Source organism: Schistocerca gregaria, chromosome 8 (genome assembly GCF_023897955.1).
Source record: "Schistocerca gregaria isolate iqSchGreg1 chromosome 8, iqSchGreg1.2, whole genome shotgun sequence".
In the NCBI taxonomy this organism is placed as follows: domain Eukaryota; kingdom Metazoa; phylum Arthropoda; class Insecta; order Orthoptera; family Acrididae; genus Schistocerca; species Schistocerca gregaria.
Window position 1 is genome coordinate 79,732,811 of NC_064927.1, and position 18,507 is coordinate 79,751,317.

The 18,507-nt window shown below is 38.5% G+C and overlaps 1 protein-coding gene across 2 annotated transcripts in view; it reads left to right on the plus strand.

Annotated features, from left to right (window-relative positions):
• LOC126284386 (origin recognition complex subunit 3) overlaps window positions 1-18,507 on the plus strand; it is a 114,281-nt gene that overhangs the window by 75,090 nt on the left and 20,684 nt on the right. For both annotated transcript variants that reach the window (XM_049983273.1, XM_049983274.1), the window contains exons 10-11: window positions 8,470-9,033; window positions 12,993-13,244. In XM_049983273.1, the coding sequence (XP_049839230.1) occupies window positions 8,470-9,033; window positions 12,993-13,244 (816 nt within the window). The remainder of the gene's footprint in view (window positions 1-8,469; window positions 9,034-12,992; window positions 13,245-18,507) is intronic.

Genomic DNA, 18,507 nt, shown 5'->3' on the forward strand with positions numbered 1-18,507 from the left:
ATTATTATTGTGCTTTTACGGCCTCATTGGACCACTTCAGTCAATTTCTATCCGGTCTTCCTAAGATTTCTCATTGTTTTTTCCTTCTTGGCTTTCCAGTATTTCTTCATTCTATCCGATCTTTGTTTTCGTCCCTCTTCTGAAAATACCCTTTTAGTTGTTTCTCTTTTATCAATTTTTGGCAAGAATCTAATATTTCTATTTTTTAATTTATTTACTTGTTTTGATTTGGTTTTAAAGTCCTCCAGCGTTATGTCTAGTTCTTTCATGTCTTCTTTTATTTCCTTTATCCAGACAGGTTGTTTTTGTTTCCAGAGTTTCTCCAAAATTTTGCGTATTAATCTGTCTTCAGGTGTTCTCAATAGATGGCCAAAAAATGATATTCTCTTCTTTCTCATGGTATCCGTTACTGGTTCTATCTCTGGATATACTACTGCATTTGGGACAATATGCCATTCTCCTGCTTTTTGGTACTTTTTATTGATGCATGTCCTTATTATTCTTCTTTCTATTTTTAGAATTTTGTCTGTGTTGTTCTTTTGATTTAGCTTAAACAGGGTTTCACTTCCATAGGTTATTTCTGGTTGGACAACAGTCTTGTAATGTTTTAATTTTGTATTTATTGACAAACATTTTTTATTGTATGTGTTTCTGGATACTTTTTGGGCTCTTGATAATTTATTAGTTCTCTCTGTCCAGGACATTCTTTTTCATTTAAGTTATAGGTTATACTTTCTCCAAGGTACTTAAATTGTTTTACAATTTCTATATCAGTCCCACACATCTGTACACTATTTATTACAAGGGGGTCTGTTTCCATTATTTTTGTTTTTTCAAATGAAATTGTTAATCCTACTTTTCCTGCAATATTTTGGAGATTTGTGAGTTGATCCCTAGCCTCTTCAATGTTTTTGGCTAGTAGTGTCAGATCATCTGCAAATCCCAAACAATTTAGGCTAATTTTGTCTTTATTGTACCCAATTTTTATATTTTTTTGTTTTCTTTATACCATTCTCTCATTAAATATTCCAGAGTACAGTTGAACAGAAGGGGTGATAATACATCACCTTGTCTTAGTCCTGTTTTAATTGTGAAGGGTTCAGACATTTCACATCAGAACTTCACCTTTGATTTAGTATTTGTTAAAGTTAAGCTTATCATCTTTACTAGTTTAAGATGTAATCCAAGATTTCGTAGTATTTTCAACATTGAAGGTTTGTGAATACTGTCATATGCTTTTTTAAAGTCCACGAAAGTTATAATCATTTGTTTCTGTCTTCTTTTGTAAATATCCATTACCAATTTTAGCGTTATGATTTGTTCCGGACAGCTGCGCCATGGTCGAAATCCTCCTTGGTAATCCCCTAATTCTTTTTCCAGATCACCTTTGCATCGATTATAAATTATTCTAGAAAATATTTTATATGTACAATCCAAGAGAGAGATTCCTCTATAGTTATCCGGATTAGTTCTTTCTTGTGTAGAGGGTGTATTACTGCTGTTGTCCAATGTTCCGGCAATGTTTCATCATTCCACATTTTAATTAAACTTGGGTGAAGTGATTCTTTACTTGATTCTGATGCATTTTTCCACAGCTCTGCAAATGTTTGGTCTTTGCCACTAGCTTTATAATTTTTCAGTCCTTTAATGGCTTGATTTACTTCATTAATGTTTGGTGGACCAATGTATTCTGTTGAATTTTTAATGGGCGTTTCTGTGTTTATTTGAAGCCGTTCTTTTGGTTCTTCACCATTCAGTAGTTGATCGAATGCATCTGCTAGAATTTGGGCATTATCTTTATTGTTGTGTGCTATTTTTCCGGTTGTATCTTTTAGCATGAGTGTTTGTGGTTCATATTTTTGAAGTTGTTTACTAAATATTTTATAATAATCCCTTGAATTTGTCTTTTTATGATCTATTTCTATTTGTTGAATAATGCTCTTTTGATATTGTCTTTTAGTACTTCTGATTGTTTTTTGAGTTAGTTTTCTTTGTTTAGTCGATTCTTCATGTGATTTCTGTTTTCTGGCTTTGATGATTTAACCATGCGTGGTGTCTATTTTCAAATGCTTTATCGCCTTCCTCATTCCACCATTGATGCTGTTTCCTTGGGTTTGGTGGGGCAATTTTTTCGGCTATTTCTTTTAGTTTCGGGACTATCTCTTCCAATTTATAAGTTTTAACTATTACTAACAAAGAGATAGAGGGGCTGGCCAGTACTTACCTCAGCTCAGTACAGCCGATAGAAACACAAAAAACATGCATCTTTCCATCCTACATCTTTATACTATACACCTCTTTACTTCTGTATGCATCCTCTTTGGTTTGAAGCTGGCACAGTACCTGCAGTAGAATATCTTTGGCTTCCCTCTGACAACCATGCCTCCATCCTTGCTACCTTCCCTGTTTTCCTTTCCCTGTTGCTTCATAACCTGGGTTGTGAGTAACTAAATCCACTTTCCCTTCTTCCCTTTCTTTCCCCTCTCTCCTCCCTGATGAAGGAACATTTATTCCGAAAGCTAGGAGCTTAAATTTTCGGTTGTTTTTTGTGTTTCTATCGGCTGTACTGAGCTGAGGTAAGTACTGGCCAGCCCCTCTATCTCTTTGTTAGTAATTGTTTCACAAATTTATAAGTTTTCTCAATTTTTTGAGTTAGTTCTTTATATTGATCATTGTTTATTAGTTTATGAGGGTCATATATTTTTCTCATTTTAAATTTGGATTTTGGTTTCTTTTCAGGTGTGAATTTACATTTGATTTTCACCATGTGATGGTCTGACCCCATGTCTATTCCTCTAAGTACTTTGTAAATAAAATAGAAAGAAACTTCCACATGGGAAAAAGGTATTAAAAACAAAGATTCCAAGACTTACCAAGCGGGAAAGCGCCGGCAGACAGGCACATGAACAAAACACACAAACACATACACAGAATTACTAGCTTTCGCAACCGATGGTTGCTTCTTCAGGAAGGAGAGGGAAAGACGAAAGGATGTGGGTTTTAAGGGAGAGGGTAAGGAGTCATTCCAATCCCGGGAGCGGAAAGACTTCCCTTAGGGGAAAAAAAGGACAGGTGTACACTCGCATACATACACACACATATCCATCCGCACATACACAGACACAAGCAGACATCTGTCTGTCTGCTTGTGTCTGTGTATGTGCGGATGGATATGGATATGTGTATGTGTGTGTGTGTGTGTGTGTGTGTGTGTGTGTGTGTGTGTGTGTGTGTGTGCGCGCGCGCGAGTGTACACCTGTCCTTTTTTCCCCCTTAGGGAAGTCTTCCCGCTCCCGGGATTGGAATGACTCCTTACCCTCTCCCTTAAAACCCACATCCTTTCGTCTTTCCCTCTCCTTCCTGAAGAAGCAACCATCGGTTGCGGAAGCTAGTAATTCTGTGTGTGTGTTTGTGTGTTTTGTTCATGTGCCTGTCTGCCGGCGCTTTCCCGCTTGGTAAGTCTTGGAATCTTTGTTTTTAATACTTCTAAGTACTTTAACATTTTGGATTTCTTTATGGTAATTTTTGTCCATATAGATGTGATCTAATTGCCATTCCCCCTTTCTCCAATCTGGGTGTTTCCATGTTTTTAGTTTATTGGGTTTTCTCGTAAAATAGGTCGATTTTGATATCATGTTATGGTTTCTACAGAATTCTACTAATCTTATACCATTTTTATTGGTTCGTTTTTGAGCCAGCCATTTTCCTATTATGTCTCTGTATCTCTTTTCATTGCCCAGTTATACATTGAAATCACCTATTAAAATTTTTGTTTATATTTGTCACTGTTTGATCTAGTAGGTCCCAGAATTCATCTGTCTCTTCTCTGGTTTTTGTCCTATTGTTTTTATCATTCGTGGGAGCATGGGCGTTAATTATTGTATAGAATTTATTTGATGCTTTTACTGTCAGCATCGAGAGCCTAGGAGATTGGGCCTGGAAATCTGTTATCGAATCAATTATTTTTAAGTTGACTATGAATCCCGTACCAAATTGTGGACAATTTTTCATCACTCTTTCTCCCGGGATGCCTTTGTATATTCTATAACCTTGAGATTCCATGGGCACCTGGTCAGAATTCCTCATCTCTTGTAGTCCTGCTATTAGGATCCCTTGTTTGTCTAGTTCATTAGTTAGAATTTTCAATTTCCCTACTTGTGCCAGGGAGTTAATGTTAAATGTTGCTAAGTAATTTATTTATTTCATTTTTAATGTCTGTTTCAGTCTTTGGTCTGTCTTGGGTATTTCTAGATGCTCCGACTCATCCAACTTATCTTTTAAGTGACTGCCCACTGTATCCGAGTGCAGTATTCCTTGGGTAGTGCCAAGCGGTGGAGAATTTCTTAAAAGATTTCCGTGCATATTTGATTATCGAAGGCATTGAGCCTTGGATGGAGCAAGCTCCGAATTACAATTATGGTTGTGAACCATAGAGGTTGAGTGTTTGGTCCGCGAGAGCTATTTTATTTCACTCATATCCGCCGGCAAGCCGGTGAGGACACCCCTATCCGCCACCCGGGGACGCGCCACGTCGGAGTATCACCTCTCTGCCTGCTACGACACCGTAGTAGGTTCGTGGGCAGCGTATAAAAACAAATTAAAACAATTTCTGAATGACAGCTCCTTCCACTCACGAGATGAATTATTAAATATGAAGTAGTAATCATAAAAAAGAAAGTTATTAATTACAATGTATAGAAAAACTTGCATTCAACTGATACATTCGTATTCATAATCTGTGGAATAAGAAGTATTAATTTAATGTAACGTAATGCAAACATGAAATTGGAATTAGTGAAAAGTCCAAGATGGAATGGAACAATATTATGAAAAGGATAGTTGTTTCTCACCATATAACAGAGATGCTCCAAGCCTTGTTGGCCAGAAGCTCATTTTGTGAAAGTCTATTTGTTGTGCCTATCTGTGACTAGCAACTCCTCTATAAATTGAAATTAAATTAGTTTTAACCTTTAGTTATGCAAAAAATGTTGATCATAAATGCTATTTGAATATTATAATCATGCAGAGGAACAACAATCCAAATTATATAATTTTAAGATGCAAAAAAAATATATTTTAGCAGTTGCACTCCACACTGTGTTTCCCAGCTTTTTAGTCAATGTTCACATGGTGATTAACTTTTGCTCATAAAAAAAAAGAAAAAAAAACCCGACCATACGTGACATAAATTTGGCACTATCATGAAACTCAAAATGAACATATATCAACTACAGTATTGTTGAAAGCGTGGATTCATCTGTTTCCGGGAAAGTTAGCTGCATCTTTTTTTTATCATTAAAAAGGGGCTTTTATTTTCTACAAATTTAATATTTTTTTCTATTTCTTGTCCAATCACCAACAACTGGAGGTGATAAGCAATTTTCACTAGCTTTTGAACACAATTTCATGCTATTGTGAGTCTGTTTTATTGCTTCCAGTTTCTTTCGAAGCCAAACCATAATGCATTTCTGTTTTAATATTGTCATTTTCATAAATATAGCAATTGCTGTGTAACTGTTTGGAAGATGACAAACAACTAAAACATGAGGAAACAATACCCCTGCTGTATTGTTAATGCATACATTGACTTTTGTCATCGTTGGAACAGTGTTGCTAGTGTCACTGCTAAGGCAGTACAAGAGAATAATTTCTTCCTATAACGGGAGTCATTAACAGCTTGTTTGTAGAAAGAAAGTGGAATAACAAGTATAATGTCCGTTTTAAAATTAGTTAAGCCATCAGACTGAATTACATAAAAGATGATTTCCAGACTGAACTTTGCTCTACTCTCGTAACCCTCTGATAATCAATAGGTGATCACAAAGACCTAAGAAACCTTGAGATAAGCATAAGGCAAGTGGAAGACTTGATTAACAAAAGCTGTGGTACTTCGTTAATAGTGGTTCTGTTGTTATTGTTGTCTTCAGTCCTGAGACTGGCTTGATGCAGCTCTCCATGCTGCTCTATCCTGTGCAAGCTTCTTCATCTCCCAGTACCTACTGCAGCCTATATCCTCCTGAATCTGCTTAGTGTATTCATCTCTTGGTCTCCCTCTATGATTTTTAACTTCCACGCTGCCCTCCAATGCTAAATTTGTGATCCCTCGATGTCTCGGAACATGTCCTTCCAACTGATCCCTTCTTCTAGTCAAGTTGTGCCACAAGCTCCTCTTCTCCTCAATTCTCTTCAATACCTCCTCATTAGTTATGTGATCTACCCATCTAATCTTCAGCATTCTTCTGTAGCACCACATTTCGAAAGCTTTTATTCTCTTCTTGTCCAAGCTATTTATCGTCCATGTTTCACTTACATACATGACTACACTCCATACAAATACTTTCAGAAACGACTTCCTGACGCTTAAATCTATACTCAATGTTAACAAATTTCTCTTCTTCAGAAACGCTTTCCTTGCCATTGCCAGTCTACATTTTATATCCTCTCTACTTCGACCATCATCAGTTATTTTGCTCCCCAAATAGCAAAACTCCTTTACTACTTTAAGTGTGTCATTTCCTAATCTAATTCTCTCAGCATCACCCGACTTAATTGGACTACATTCCATTATCCTAGTTTGGTTTTTGTCGATGCTCATCTTATATCCTCATTTCAAGACACTATCTATTCCGTTCAACTGCTCTTACAAGTCCTTTGCTCTCTCTGACAGAATTACAATGTCATCGGCGAACCTCAAAGTTTTTATTTCTTCTCCATGGATTTTAATACCTACTCCAAACTTTTCTTTTGTGTCCTTTACCGCTTGCTCAATATACAGATTGAATAACATCAGGGAGAGGCTACAACCCTGTCTCACTCCCTTCCCAAACACTGCTTCTCTTTCATACCCCCTCGATTCTTGTAACTGCCATCTGGTTTCTGTTCAAATTGTAAATAGCCTTTCGCTCCCTGTATTTTACCCCTGCCACCTTTAGAATTTGAAAGAGAGTATTCCAGTCAACATTGTCAAAAGCTTTCTCTAAGTCTACAAATGCTAGAAACATAGGTTTATCTTTCCTTAATCATTCTTCTGAGATAAGTCGTAAGGCCAGTATTGCCTCACGTGTTCCAACATTTCTATGGAATCCAAACTGATCTTCCCTGAGGTCAGCTTCTATCAGTTTTCCATTCATCTGTAAAGAATTCGCATTAGTATTTTGCAACTGTGACTTATTAAACTAATAGTTCAGTAATTTTCACATTTTTCAACACCTGCTTTGTTTGGGATTGGAATTATTATATTCTTCTTGAATGCTGAGGGTATTTCACCTGTCTCATACATCTTGCTCACCAGATGGTAGAGGTTTGTCAGGACTGGCTCTCCCAAGGTTATCAGTAGTTCTAATGGATTATTGTCTACTCCCGGGGCCTTGTTTCGACTTAGATCTTTCAGTGCTCTGTCAAACTCTTCATGCAGTATCATATCTCCCATTATAGTGGTTCTAGTTACTACGAAATAGTAGGAGGTTCATGGTGGTTTTCAGAGTATAGATGTAGCTGAAATTAATTGAATGTACAGATTTGAAATTATTAGGTCATTCTCTATGTTACTAACATGTTTGACTAAACCTAAAATTGTGTAAAAAGTCTTAAATTGTTCTGTGTTTACCATTAACGTTTGCAGTATCCTTTTGTGTTTACTGTGAGAATGAAATGAAATGAAATGATCACACCACATAATAGGCTAGGATTGTTCAGCTGCCTGATGAGAGTATTTGATGCCACGTCGTCTCCTTGAGCATCTTTGTGAAGAAGACGAGATGAAATTATTAAGACAACACAATGTGCAAACAACATCTCTTTACACTGTGGTACATCCGACATAGGCTGTTGCAGCTCACGCACCTGCCGATCATGTCCAGTGCAGGTGGGCAGGGTTGGGCAAACACCTGACACACAGACAGTAAAGGATGTCAAATTAAATACCCTTCAGCCATCAATTTTCAACTCTATTTTAATTGGCAACCAGTTTCACCGTTTTACTGTGCCATCTTCAGGCCCCTCACCAATGTGTAGGGAGACTGCCTCGGTTGTGTTCAAAACAGAGGCCAGCATTACTAGTACTAGTGGATATTTGCTATAGTGATCTCTTCAACCACCACCTGAGTCGGCAGTAGTTTTCTAGGTCTCTCTCTCTCTCTCTCTCTCTCTCTCTCTCTCTCTCTCTCTCTCTCTCTCTCTCTCTCTAATTATTTGTAATCCTGATGTTTTACCATCGATACTGCATTTGATATTTTGTGAAATCTTATTTTGTTATTACACACAACATTTTCTTCTAATTGAGTAATCTGTAATATTTTATGAAAATAAAATTAAGACCGTAGTACCCAGAAACTACTGACATGGTAAAATTATAACCTGTTTGAGTGACTTTTTCATTGTGAAAATTTGGATTCAAGATGTACCTTTGTCTGTTTAGTTACTTTTGAAATCTTATGGCAAGTAATGTGTTAATTCCTCTCTTCCTTACAGATTCGTGAGCTGTACTCACTGTCGGTGTCACAACCAGTTACTGAGTCAGCTGGTTTTAGACAGTCTGTCCAGCTGCTCCGTGTGCAATCGCAGCAGGAATTGTCGACTCTTGTAGCCTCTGCCCTTGAGTGTCTGTCTTGTCAGAAGTCCCAGACAAATCACTGGAGCTCGAAGCTGGAACTGTTGTACAGTACGCTAGAGCGTGCTGCCGCAGACCTCCAGCGGGTTGCAGATTTTGAAAGTCCGAGGAAGAAACGGAATCCAGGAGAAATGGAGAGCCCGACAAAGCGAAGGCCTCCTCTGGTGATGAACAATTTTACAACTCCCACGAAGACCAGAAGTTTATCCAAGTCCCCAATGAGCACTCCAGTGAGGAAGTGTGGTTTGAACAGTCCTGCGAGAAGAACTCCACTGAGAAGTCCAAAGTACGGTAGCTCTGCTAAGAGAGATGTCTGCAGTGGATCAGCTAAAAGAGCTAATCTTTTTGAATCCCCTGAGACTAGTCCTACAAAGAGAGTGGTGAATATGCTAGAAGGGAATTTGAGTAGAAGTGAACTAAAAAAGGTATGTTACTTTCCATATATACACATTCATTATTCTTTTGTGAACTGCCCAGTGATTATTTATTCGTGGGTAATGTGCTGAATATTTATTTTATCCAAGGTGCTCTAGTAATAAAACACATTTTTCATTTCCACTACTCTCAGTTCCTGTCTTTATTTTCCAAAACTATCCATCAGCTAGTTTCTTCCAGGCTTCATCTCTTGAAAATGTGTGTGCTCTCGAAAGAGTCTTCAAAGTGAGAGCAGTCCACTGTCTCATGTGGCAGGGGGAGAACTTAAAATGTGTGACTGAAATTTGTGGCAGACATGATTTGAATATCCCTAATGATAAAGAAAGCAAAACCTGATTCTCTTCTTGCCAAAATAGGTGGAACATCTTGTTCGAACCCAGACAGAGATGTGATTGACATCCTGACATAATTTTTCTGTTGTTTCCCTAAATTACTTCCAGAAAATCTGGGAATTGGTCCTCAAATAGATTATAGCCACATCATCGCCCTATTGTCCTAAAGTTGAGCTATCGTCTGTCTATATTAATGATGGTGAGATTTAATCTCTAAACCCCATTTTTAGTTTTTATTTTCTCATGTATACACAAAGATCAAAGACACCTCATTTCACTATTATTTTAGTATTTGAACTCAAATTTTCAAATTTTAGAATTAATATCTGTGCAAAAGTTCAGGAGGAACAAAGCAGAAAAAATAAATAAATAAAAAATAAAAAAGTGCTCCCCCAGTTTTGCTAATGGCCTAACGAAGTTTATTGGGCCAAATTTTATATGAAGAGCAGGGCGAATTATATTCTTGGATACAACAAATGCTTCATGCATAACAATATGAGAGCATAGTTCAAGCGATGGACACTTTGGCCAGTCTTCATTTTTATAATGAAGTGCTTTGGTGCAGTATCCCAGAGGCAAAGGAAGCAATGAAATTCGATGTTACCATTTTGTAGCCCAACTAATATGCTTATGACATTCAGATCTCCCTAAATCTGCCATTTAAACTTGTTATAGTTCGATTGCAATAACAATTAGTTCATTAGTTCATATTATCATATTATCTTTCATGTAACAATATTAGAGCAGGGAAGTTGGTACTCACAATGCTGAGTCATGATAGGCAGAGCAAAAAAGGGCCAAAAACTATAATTGTGTGAATCTTTCTGTTGCGCCTATTGTGACTTAGCATTCTCTGCTATGTGGTGAGCAGCAACTTACCCTCTCTAATATTTCTACATTCCATTCAGGATTTTCCATTGTTTCATTTCTTTCACATATGCTGCATACCCAGTCAGAATCAGTGGTAACATGTTGCCGCTATGTAGTAGTACACACTTCTACATCTACATCTACATCCATACTCCGCAAGCCACCTGACGGTGTGTGGTGGAGGGTACCCTGAGTACCTCTATCGGTTCTCCCTTCTATTCCAGTCTCGTATTGTTCGTGGAAAGGAGGATTGTTGGTATGCTTCTGTGTGGGCTCTAATCTCTCTGATTTTATCCTCATGGTCTCTTCGCGAGATATACGTAGGAGGGAGCAATATACTGCTTGACTCTTCGGTGAAGGTATGTTCTCGAAACTTTAACAAAAGCCCGTACCGAGCTACTGAGCGTCTCTCCTGCAGAGTCTTCCACTGGAGTTTATCTATCATCTCCGTAACACTTTTGCGATTACTAAATGATCCTGTAATGAAGCGTCCTGCTCTCCGTTGCATCTTCTCTCTCTCTTCTATCAACCCTATCTGGTGTGGATCCCACACTGCTGAGCAGTATTCAGGCAGTGGGCGAACAAGCGTACTGTAGCCTACTTCCTTTGTTTTCGGATTGCATTTCCTTAGGATTCTTCCAATGAATCTGTCTGGCATCTGCTTTACCGACGATCAACTTTATATGATCATTCCATTTTAAATCGCTCCTAATGCGTATTCCCAGATAATTTATGGAATTAACTGCTTCCAGTTGCTGACCTGCTATTTTGTAGCTAAATGATAAAGGATCTATCTTTCTATGTATCCGCAGCACTTGTCTACATTGAGATTCAATTCCCATTCCCTGCACCGTGCGTCAATTCGCTTCAGATCCTCCTGCATTTCAGTACAAGTTTCCATTGTTACAACCTCTCGATACACCACAGCATCATCTGCAAAAAGCCTCAGTGAACTTCCGATGTAGTCCACCAGGTCATTTATGTATATTGTGGAGAGCAACGGTCCTATGACACTCCCCTGCGGCACACCTGAAATCACTCTTACTTCAGAAGACTTCTCTCCATTGAGAATGACATGCTGCGTTCTGTTATCTAGGAACTCCTCAATCCAATCACACAATTGGTCTGATAGTCCGTATGCTCTTACTTTGTTCATTAAATGACTGTGGGGAACTGTGTCAAATGCCTTGCGGAAGTCAAGAAACACGGCATCTACCAGTGAACCCGTGTCTATGGCCCTCTGAGTCTCGTGGACGAATAGCGCGAGCTGGGTTTCACACGACTGTCTTTTTTGAAACCCATGCTGATTCCTACAGAGTAGATTTCTAGGTCCCAGAAAAGACATTATACTCGAACATAATACGTGTTCTAAAATTCTACAACTTGAGACTGACTTTGGAGGAGTCAATGGACAACCTCCACTGATCACTTTTATAGTCAATGTCCATAGTTGCCATTAGTCCCTGTAAATCACTAAAAAATACAAAATTCTTTTCACTTTCGAAAAGTGGGAGGAGTGGCATACGGTGGTTTCAGAATGCAGTCACATTTACTGTCTTATCAAGACAATGCTACTGTTGTATTCTCGATGCCAACAGTTCAGCTTTACCTTTCGACAGTTCTGTGTCTCTCACTAGGTCATTAAGTTCACTGTTTGTTATTTTGTGAATCTCTGTATGCTCATGATTACACACAAAATGATGATCTTTCAAGTAACTGGTTTTTGCAGTGCAGCACTAGTTCCACAAGCAGCCTCGCCGCCGTCACAAGCAGGTGGCTGACGGCACGTTGCGACACGTCGAGGAAGACTTTTTCTTCTTATAAATACTCTGTGTGAATGGAGTTGTCATATACAAGTAAAAATCATTAATGTTTTGATGGTTTTTACCAGGTCATGGGTATAGCATGGAAGCTCTTTTACAATTCAACCATGAATGAATACTTGAGACACAAGATTTACAACATACACGAAGAACCTAAGGCTCTTCCTAGTCCCCGATTTCAAAGCCAAAGTACTTTCTGCACGCCTTCCTAATACATAACTTTGCTGCAGATGTAGCAGAAATTGTAGCACTGTTACGCATTTGTGAGGCGTATTACTCACAGGAAATGCAATGACAACACACTGTAATTACACTCCAGTAACACATTCCTCCAGCGTACGAACCGAACACAGCTGCAACAGACTGAAACTTCGCTTAAATGTGACATGCTCTGCTCCTACCTTCCTCTTCCCGTTCGCCTTGTGGCTAAAGGCCTGGGCTAGAAATAGTGACAAAATATACACAGTAGTTGTTGCGTGGAACTTCTTCGCTCTGTCCACCGTCAGTGGGATTTCAAAGGCTGTGTGCGAAGGGATTGACAATGAATGCTAATAAAATATAACAGTCATTAAGTGCACTGCCCTTTAACTAGCAAATGTGAGCTAATTCAAGTTTTTCATTGTCTTTTTCATTATCAGCATGGTCGATATCATTAAAAAACATCTCTATCATCTCAGTTACATTTTTACTATTGGCTTGTATCATCAAACTGAAGGTTCTTTTTTTAAATTTCCAATATGTTCTAGTTGTTATTACCTGAGCTACAAACACACACAGTTTTCTTTTGTGTATCACACAGTATGTGACATGCATTATAACAAACATTGTTAGCCTACTTAAAATTATTTATGTTTACATCTCTGGAAGCTAGTTTTTTTCCTGATTTTAAGCAGATGCTAAAGAGTTTTCCATTTTCTCTTACAGCGGCTTTTAGAACTGAAAGAGCAGCAGTCTAATGATGATGAGGATGCGATGTCAAAATTTGAAGCAATTCGACAAAAACTCCTGGTGTACCTGACAGAAGATGCTTTCCCGGCACTCTTACAACCCCCGACCTCATTGCCATTAGCAGAAGTAATCTTCTTCGATGATGTGGCGCGTGTTAAGTCACGCATCGTGGGGGCACCTCGTGGGGCAATTCATTCAGCTCTTAGCAACCCGTCAGTCTATCTGGAGGTATGTTCCCTTTTTGTTTTTGCAGCTCAAAAGATGTAAATAGCTATCAAATAAAAAGCTTGCAGACATAAAGTATTGTTAAAAATGTGAAAACTGTGTTATCCAAAAAAATCCTATTCAGAGAGATCTCATTCAAAACTTGGGTTGCTACTTTCTGTTTGCCTGAAGCATTTGTTACACATAAGTGGTTGAGTGGTAAAGTGCCACACTGCAGATCCATAGGTCTCAAGCCCAATCCCCATCAGTCTCAGTTTTTTTTATGTTGACAGTACCTTTACCTTTTTACGTCCACAAGATAGTGCAAGTGTCTGTAGAGGGAGAGGTAGTGCGTGTGCACGTCGCCGGAGCTCTTTTCTTCAAGTGGCATTTGAACTTCAGTAAAACAATATTCACAGGATGAAAAATTCAGTTTGTTTAAATGGAATTCTAAGAAGACAAGATTTTTGCGGGAAGAGAGATGTGAACTAGAACTCTGACAAACTTAGAGAGGTTTCTCAAGGATACCTTCCAAGTATTTTGAAATAAGTGACCTTCAGTCTTCAGTGGCTCATTACAGAGTAGTAAAGTAATTATGATTTATTTGATTTGTTGCTGCAATCAGCCTCGATTCTGTCAAAATGCTTCACAACAGTGAAGAAGCCTGTAGTAAGCAATAACCAAAATGTACAGCACACAGCACAGAGTTATGCAACAACCCTCAGATGGAACACTGTACAGCGACGCAATTGCCGACAGTGCGGGAACGTGTCAGCATAGTGTCATTGTGTAGCTCTTCTATTGCATTCAGTGAACACGAGGTGAATCTCGGCCAAGGCTTCATCAGTGAACCCATTTGTAGCTCTTTGTATCACTCTTAATGTACAGCTAACACTGCTGGAGAAACAAACCTGAGACGCAGCTGATCAGAACTGATGAATGCAAACCTGAAGGCAAAGAGTAAAATGGGCACTACTGTTGTCAGCAGCAGGTACTGTGTGCAAATGGAAATGTGTTGTCAAAAGTAGGTCTGTGAGCACGTGGAAACAAGGCACAGTGAATACCGTCAACATTTGCACTGTTGTGCAATATTTTCAGTGCAGTGCAGGTGCAAAGATAATTAGGGCAAAAAACCAAACGAAATGCCATAACTTCATAATAAGCTGCCAGAAATTGTGGGTCCCATGCACCAAAATATTAAGAAGGTATCCCTGAACAACCTCTCGAAGTGTGTCACTGTAGGTCTGGTTCAGCCTGTATATGTTGTATTCCAATTGATATTATGGAAAAGAGCCTGAAACTTACGTTACAGCTTCATCAGGCTGCTGCCATCTACTCCACATGTAAAATTGACGTGTTAGACGAATAATTAAAAGATTAAAGGAACATGAGTATTGGTTCTTTCTAAACTGCATAAATATTTAACTTGCATGTGCTTCCAAGCCTGTTGTGATAGATGGCCAGTACAGTTGCCTTTGCGTATTTCAGGTAATGAGTTGAAATGTGCAGATCAGGTGGGTTTAGGACGAGGCCTACGAGAAAGATGGGCCGTTTTGTACGAAGACAAGCCTGTGCTCGCTTGCTCAATTCTACAGACAAACTACGTTTCTACACCTGTTAACTCATAACTAGGTGTGTACGTACAAACGAGAATTGCATCTTCAACCGGAATCCGCTATTATGGATTCTTACTGTTATTAGCCCTACAATAATCGGAAGTCCATAGGCCAACTTACAATTTATTACAGCTGTACTGGGGTACAATCAAACTGAAATCATGCCAAAATGATTATCAGTTGCATAAGGCACAATTTCTTATATGAAATAAGGACTGTTAAGCAGAAGAGACTAAATGCTAAAATCAAGCAGTTATACCATTTATATCGAATACTGATCTTAAATTAAATTTTGCTGCAGTAGGAGATGCAATTCTCTTTAGTATGTACATGCCCACCTGCAAGTTAATAGGCTTAAAAATGCATTTTGTCTTCAAAGCTGAGTGAGCGAGCGAGTTCAGGGCTGCCTTTGTGACGTATGCGCCATGGCCTGTCTTTCAGTGGGCCTCGGTTTAGGAGTACCGTACAGGCAATACCAAGACCTTGATTGACCTAGGTTCATAGAATTTCCTACAACTCTGTGTGGATGGAAGAAATGGGATCCTGAGGACCAGTTGTGTGTGTGTGTGTGTGTGTGTGTGTGTGTGTGTGTGTGTGTGTGTGTGTGTGTGTGTTATTGTCCAAAAGGTGTGACAAGGCCTGCTTACCACACACTTCTAGTGGTCAAGTATAACTGCAGTGCATCTGATCTCTCCACCCCTATCTCCTAACCCCGGATTTTTTCTGGATTCCTCAGTTAAAAATATACTTTCTTCTGGATGAAAACACACTTTTACCGTGTTAAGTAACAGTATATTTTCTATCGGAACTGCAAAACTTATCAATCCTCTGAATGGTTATGGGTTTACACACGGGCATAGAATTTCCCGGCACTTAGAAAACCAGACTCAGGGAAAAAGACACCTTTTGAAAATATCATTGATGTGCAGCAGCAACATGTACGCTGTATATTTTCGTATTACGAAAGTATACAGTGGAATTCCAACAAACACCGCATGTTACTTTCCGAATCATTGAAATCGAGATTGCGTTTTGTAAGCCAGTCGTAGCTCATGTCATGTGATCTCGTCAGCCGATGACAGCAGATATTCAGAGCATAGGACACTTGATGTAGTCAGCCAACAGCAACGTCACTGTTAAGTTGCACGAACACACAAACAGAAAGTTAGTAGTTTAAATTAACACACATAGTGTTGCTACAAGAAAAGCAAAGCTTTCACATATAATATTGGTCTCTAAGCTACAAGAATAGCTATGATTTCGCATATGATGATGATCTTTTTTTGCGCGTTACACTGTAAGATATATCACACAAATGTGAATGTAAAAGTTTTAATATTGGCATAAATGTCTGATCTTCACAGTTTGAAATTGTTCTAAATGGCTCGTCATCAAAAAGTTGATTTTTAAATGAGAGTCAAACGCTCTGTGATTTAAGAAATTCATGGTACATAGTTCAACTTGCGTAAAAGGATATTTTCTTTGAAAGTAACACTTTTCAAACCACCATTTGTAATATTTTCCCACGACCTGTTAGAAACAGGTTCGTTTCAACAGTTGCCAGGGTGAGCAGATAACAGGCAACATTGCACTTGCGCAGCTACAATGACGTAGGAAGCCCGTATGTACATACGTGTAAAACATTAAAAGATCAGACATCAGAGGATACTCAAAGAGCATCAGAATTTTGTGTACCATACTAAAATACACATATTCAAAGTTCACATTTGTATGTCCAGAATCCCAATGAAGTAGACCTCGGACTGATATTAAGCCTTTTAGTGTGGTTTTCGGGATGTAAATTTTCTTGGAGCACCAGTACTGTATTATATCATGTTTGGTTCTTCATTATGAAATAATGCCATATGTGCTAGAAGATGAAAACATGCATTTGAAATGCAGCCAACAGTTGAAACTAGCCGGCACTGTGGAATTACACATTTCATTTCAAATACATTGACTGCCTCTGTGGAAAAGGTTAATAAAAGTCGAATTTCTTTAGCAAATGGACAAAAAGAACTTCATTGTTCTGCAAGGTGATTAATGCTTGACTGTCAGGAAGGTAGAAATAACATAAAATCTGAAACTAATAGCAGCCTTAACTAATAGCAACCTTCCGTAATTACGTGAATGTATTCTAATTCACTTTATAGCTCCCGACCACAGATATCCATTTTGTTTTCATTTGATGTGAGACTAAATGAATTGGAAACAGCAAAATCACTAAATGTAAAAACACTGATGACATGGAGTGTACCCAGTATAACTCAAACTGCTCTGCGCATCAGCCCCGGATCTACGATATTTGCGAACCGGGTCAATCCTAAAAAAATCGAATTTTCAAAAATAAGTTCATCTTCTAGCACACATCTTTCTGAAAAGTCTGAAACATAAAACATATGTGTTTGAGGAAATGTAAGACATCTTAATTTGTCTTAAGTATGTCAAAGTGCAGTGCCACGCCTCTTCATAGAGCATTCTTCTATCACACGTCAATATATTTCTCTCTGTGGAATTGAGACGTGTACATTTTGTAGTTGATGCGATCAAACTATATTCAGGTCAGTGGAAATTGAAATCTCCTGTGGTGCCTCTCCTGCTCCCAGTCAGCCAATGTGGCAGCCTGCCCTAAGATTATTTGTAATTAAAACAAGAACTCTTCAGAAAATTTGCACTCTTTATTGCCTATTAGCTAATAACTTGCTGTTTTGTGTGACATAACATTAAATATAGGGATACATAAAACCAATCAAGACAAGAGACAAGCAAGAAAGTACACATTTCTCTTCAATCCTTATCTCCTAGCATTTTTCTCTCTCTAATCTTGCTACAGTTTTACATGACTTGCTTTCCTTTCTGTGAAAGAATCTATTACCTAATCAAAGTTCGTCAAACTTGTCACTATGTGAAAAATTTTAATGTCATTATGTAGTTCTGAAATAGCTGTTAATACAAATAATACCCAAGCCTGGTGTGGTTTACCTATCTGATTACGTCTATTTTGTCACTGGCTGCTAGATAAAACAAAATAAGCCTTTCTATATATTGCAGCAGTATTTTAGAACACCCAAAATAAACAAGACTGTTTTAGGTTCATTTTTATAACATAACAGAATATAATTCACGATTTATCAATATCAAATGCCTATTAGGCCCACTACAAGCAAAAAGTCTTATGTTATGAAATAGTTCCACATTTCATTCATACGCCCTGTCCTCACAGCTTTACTTCCTCCAGTACCTTGTCTCCTACCTTCCAAACTTTACAGAAGCGAACCTTGCAGAACCAGCACTCCTGAAAGGACGGGGCGTGAGTCAAGCTTTGGTAGCTCAGTCAGTAGAGCACTTATCCGCGAAAGACAAAGGTCCCGAGTTCGAGTCTCGGTCCGGCACACAGTTTTAATCTGCCAGGAAGTTTCACCAATATTGAACCTTGCCTAACTCAGTTCACTCCTCCATCCAATCATGACCCTCCCCCACTACCTCCAAACCATCCCATGTTAACTTTCCAGAATTTCTTATCCTCAAACCTTGCCTCTCCACCATTCCCCAAATCCCTCAACGGGCACACTAACCTTACATCCGTAGAAAGGACTGCAGTCCACCATCTAAAAACTGATCCCGATCTTATTATACTACTTGCAGACAAAGGCTCCACCACCGTTGTTTTG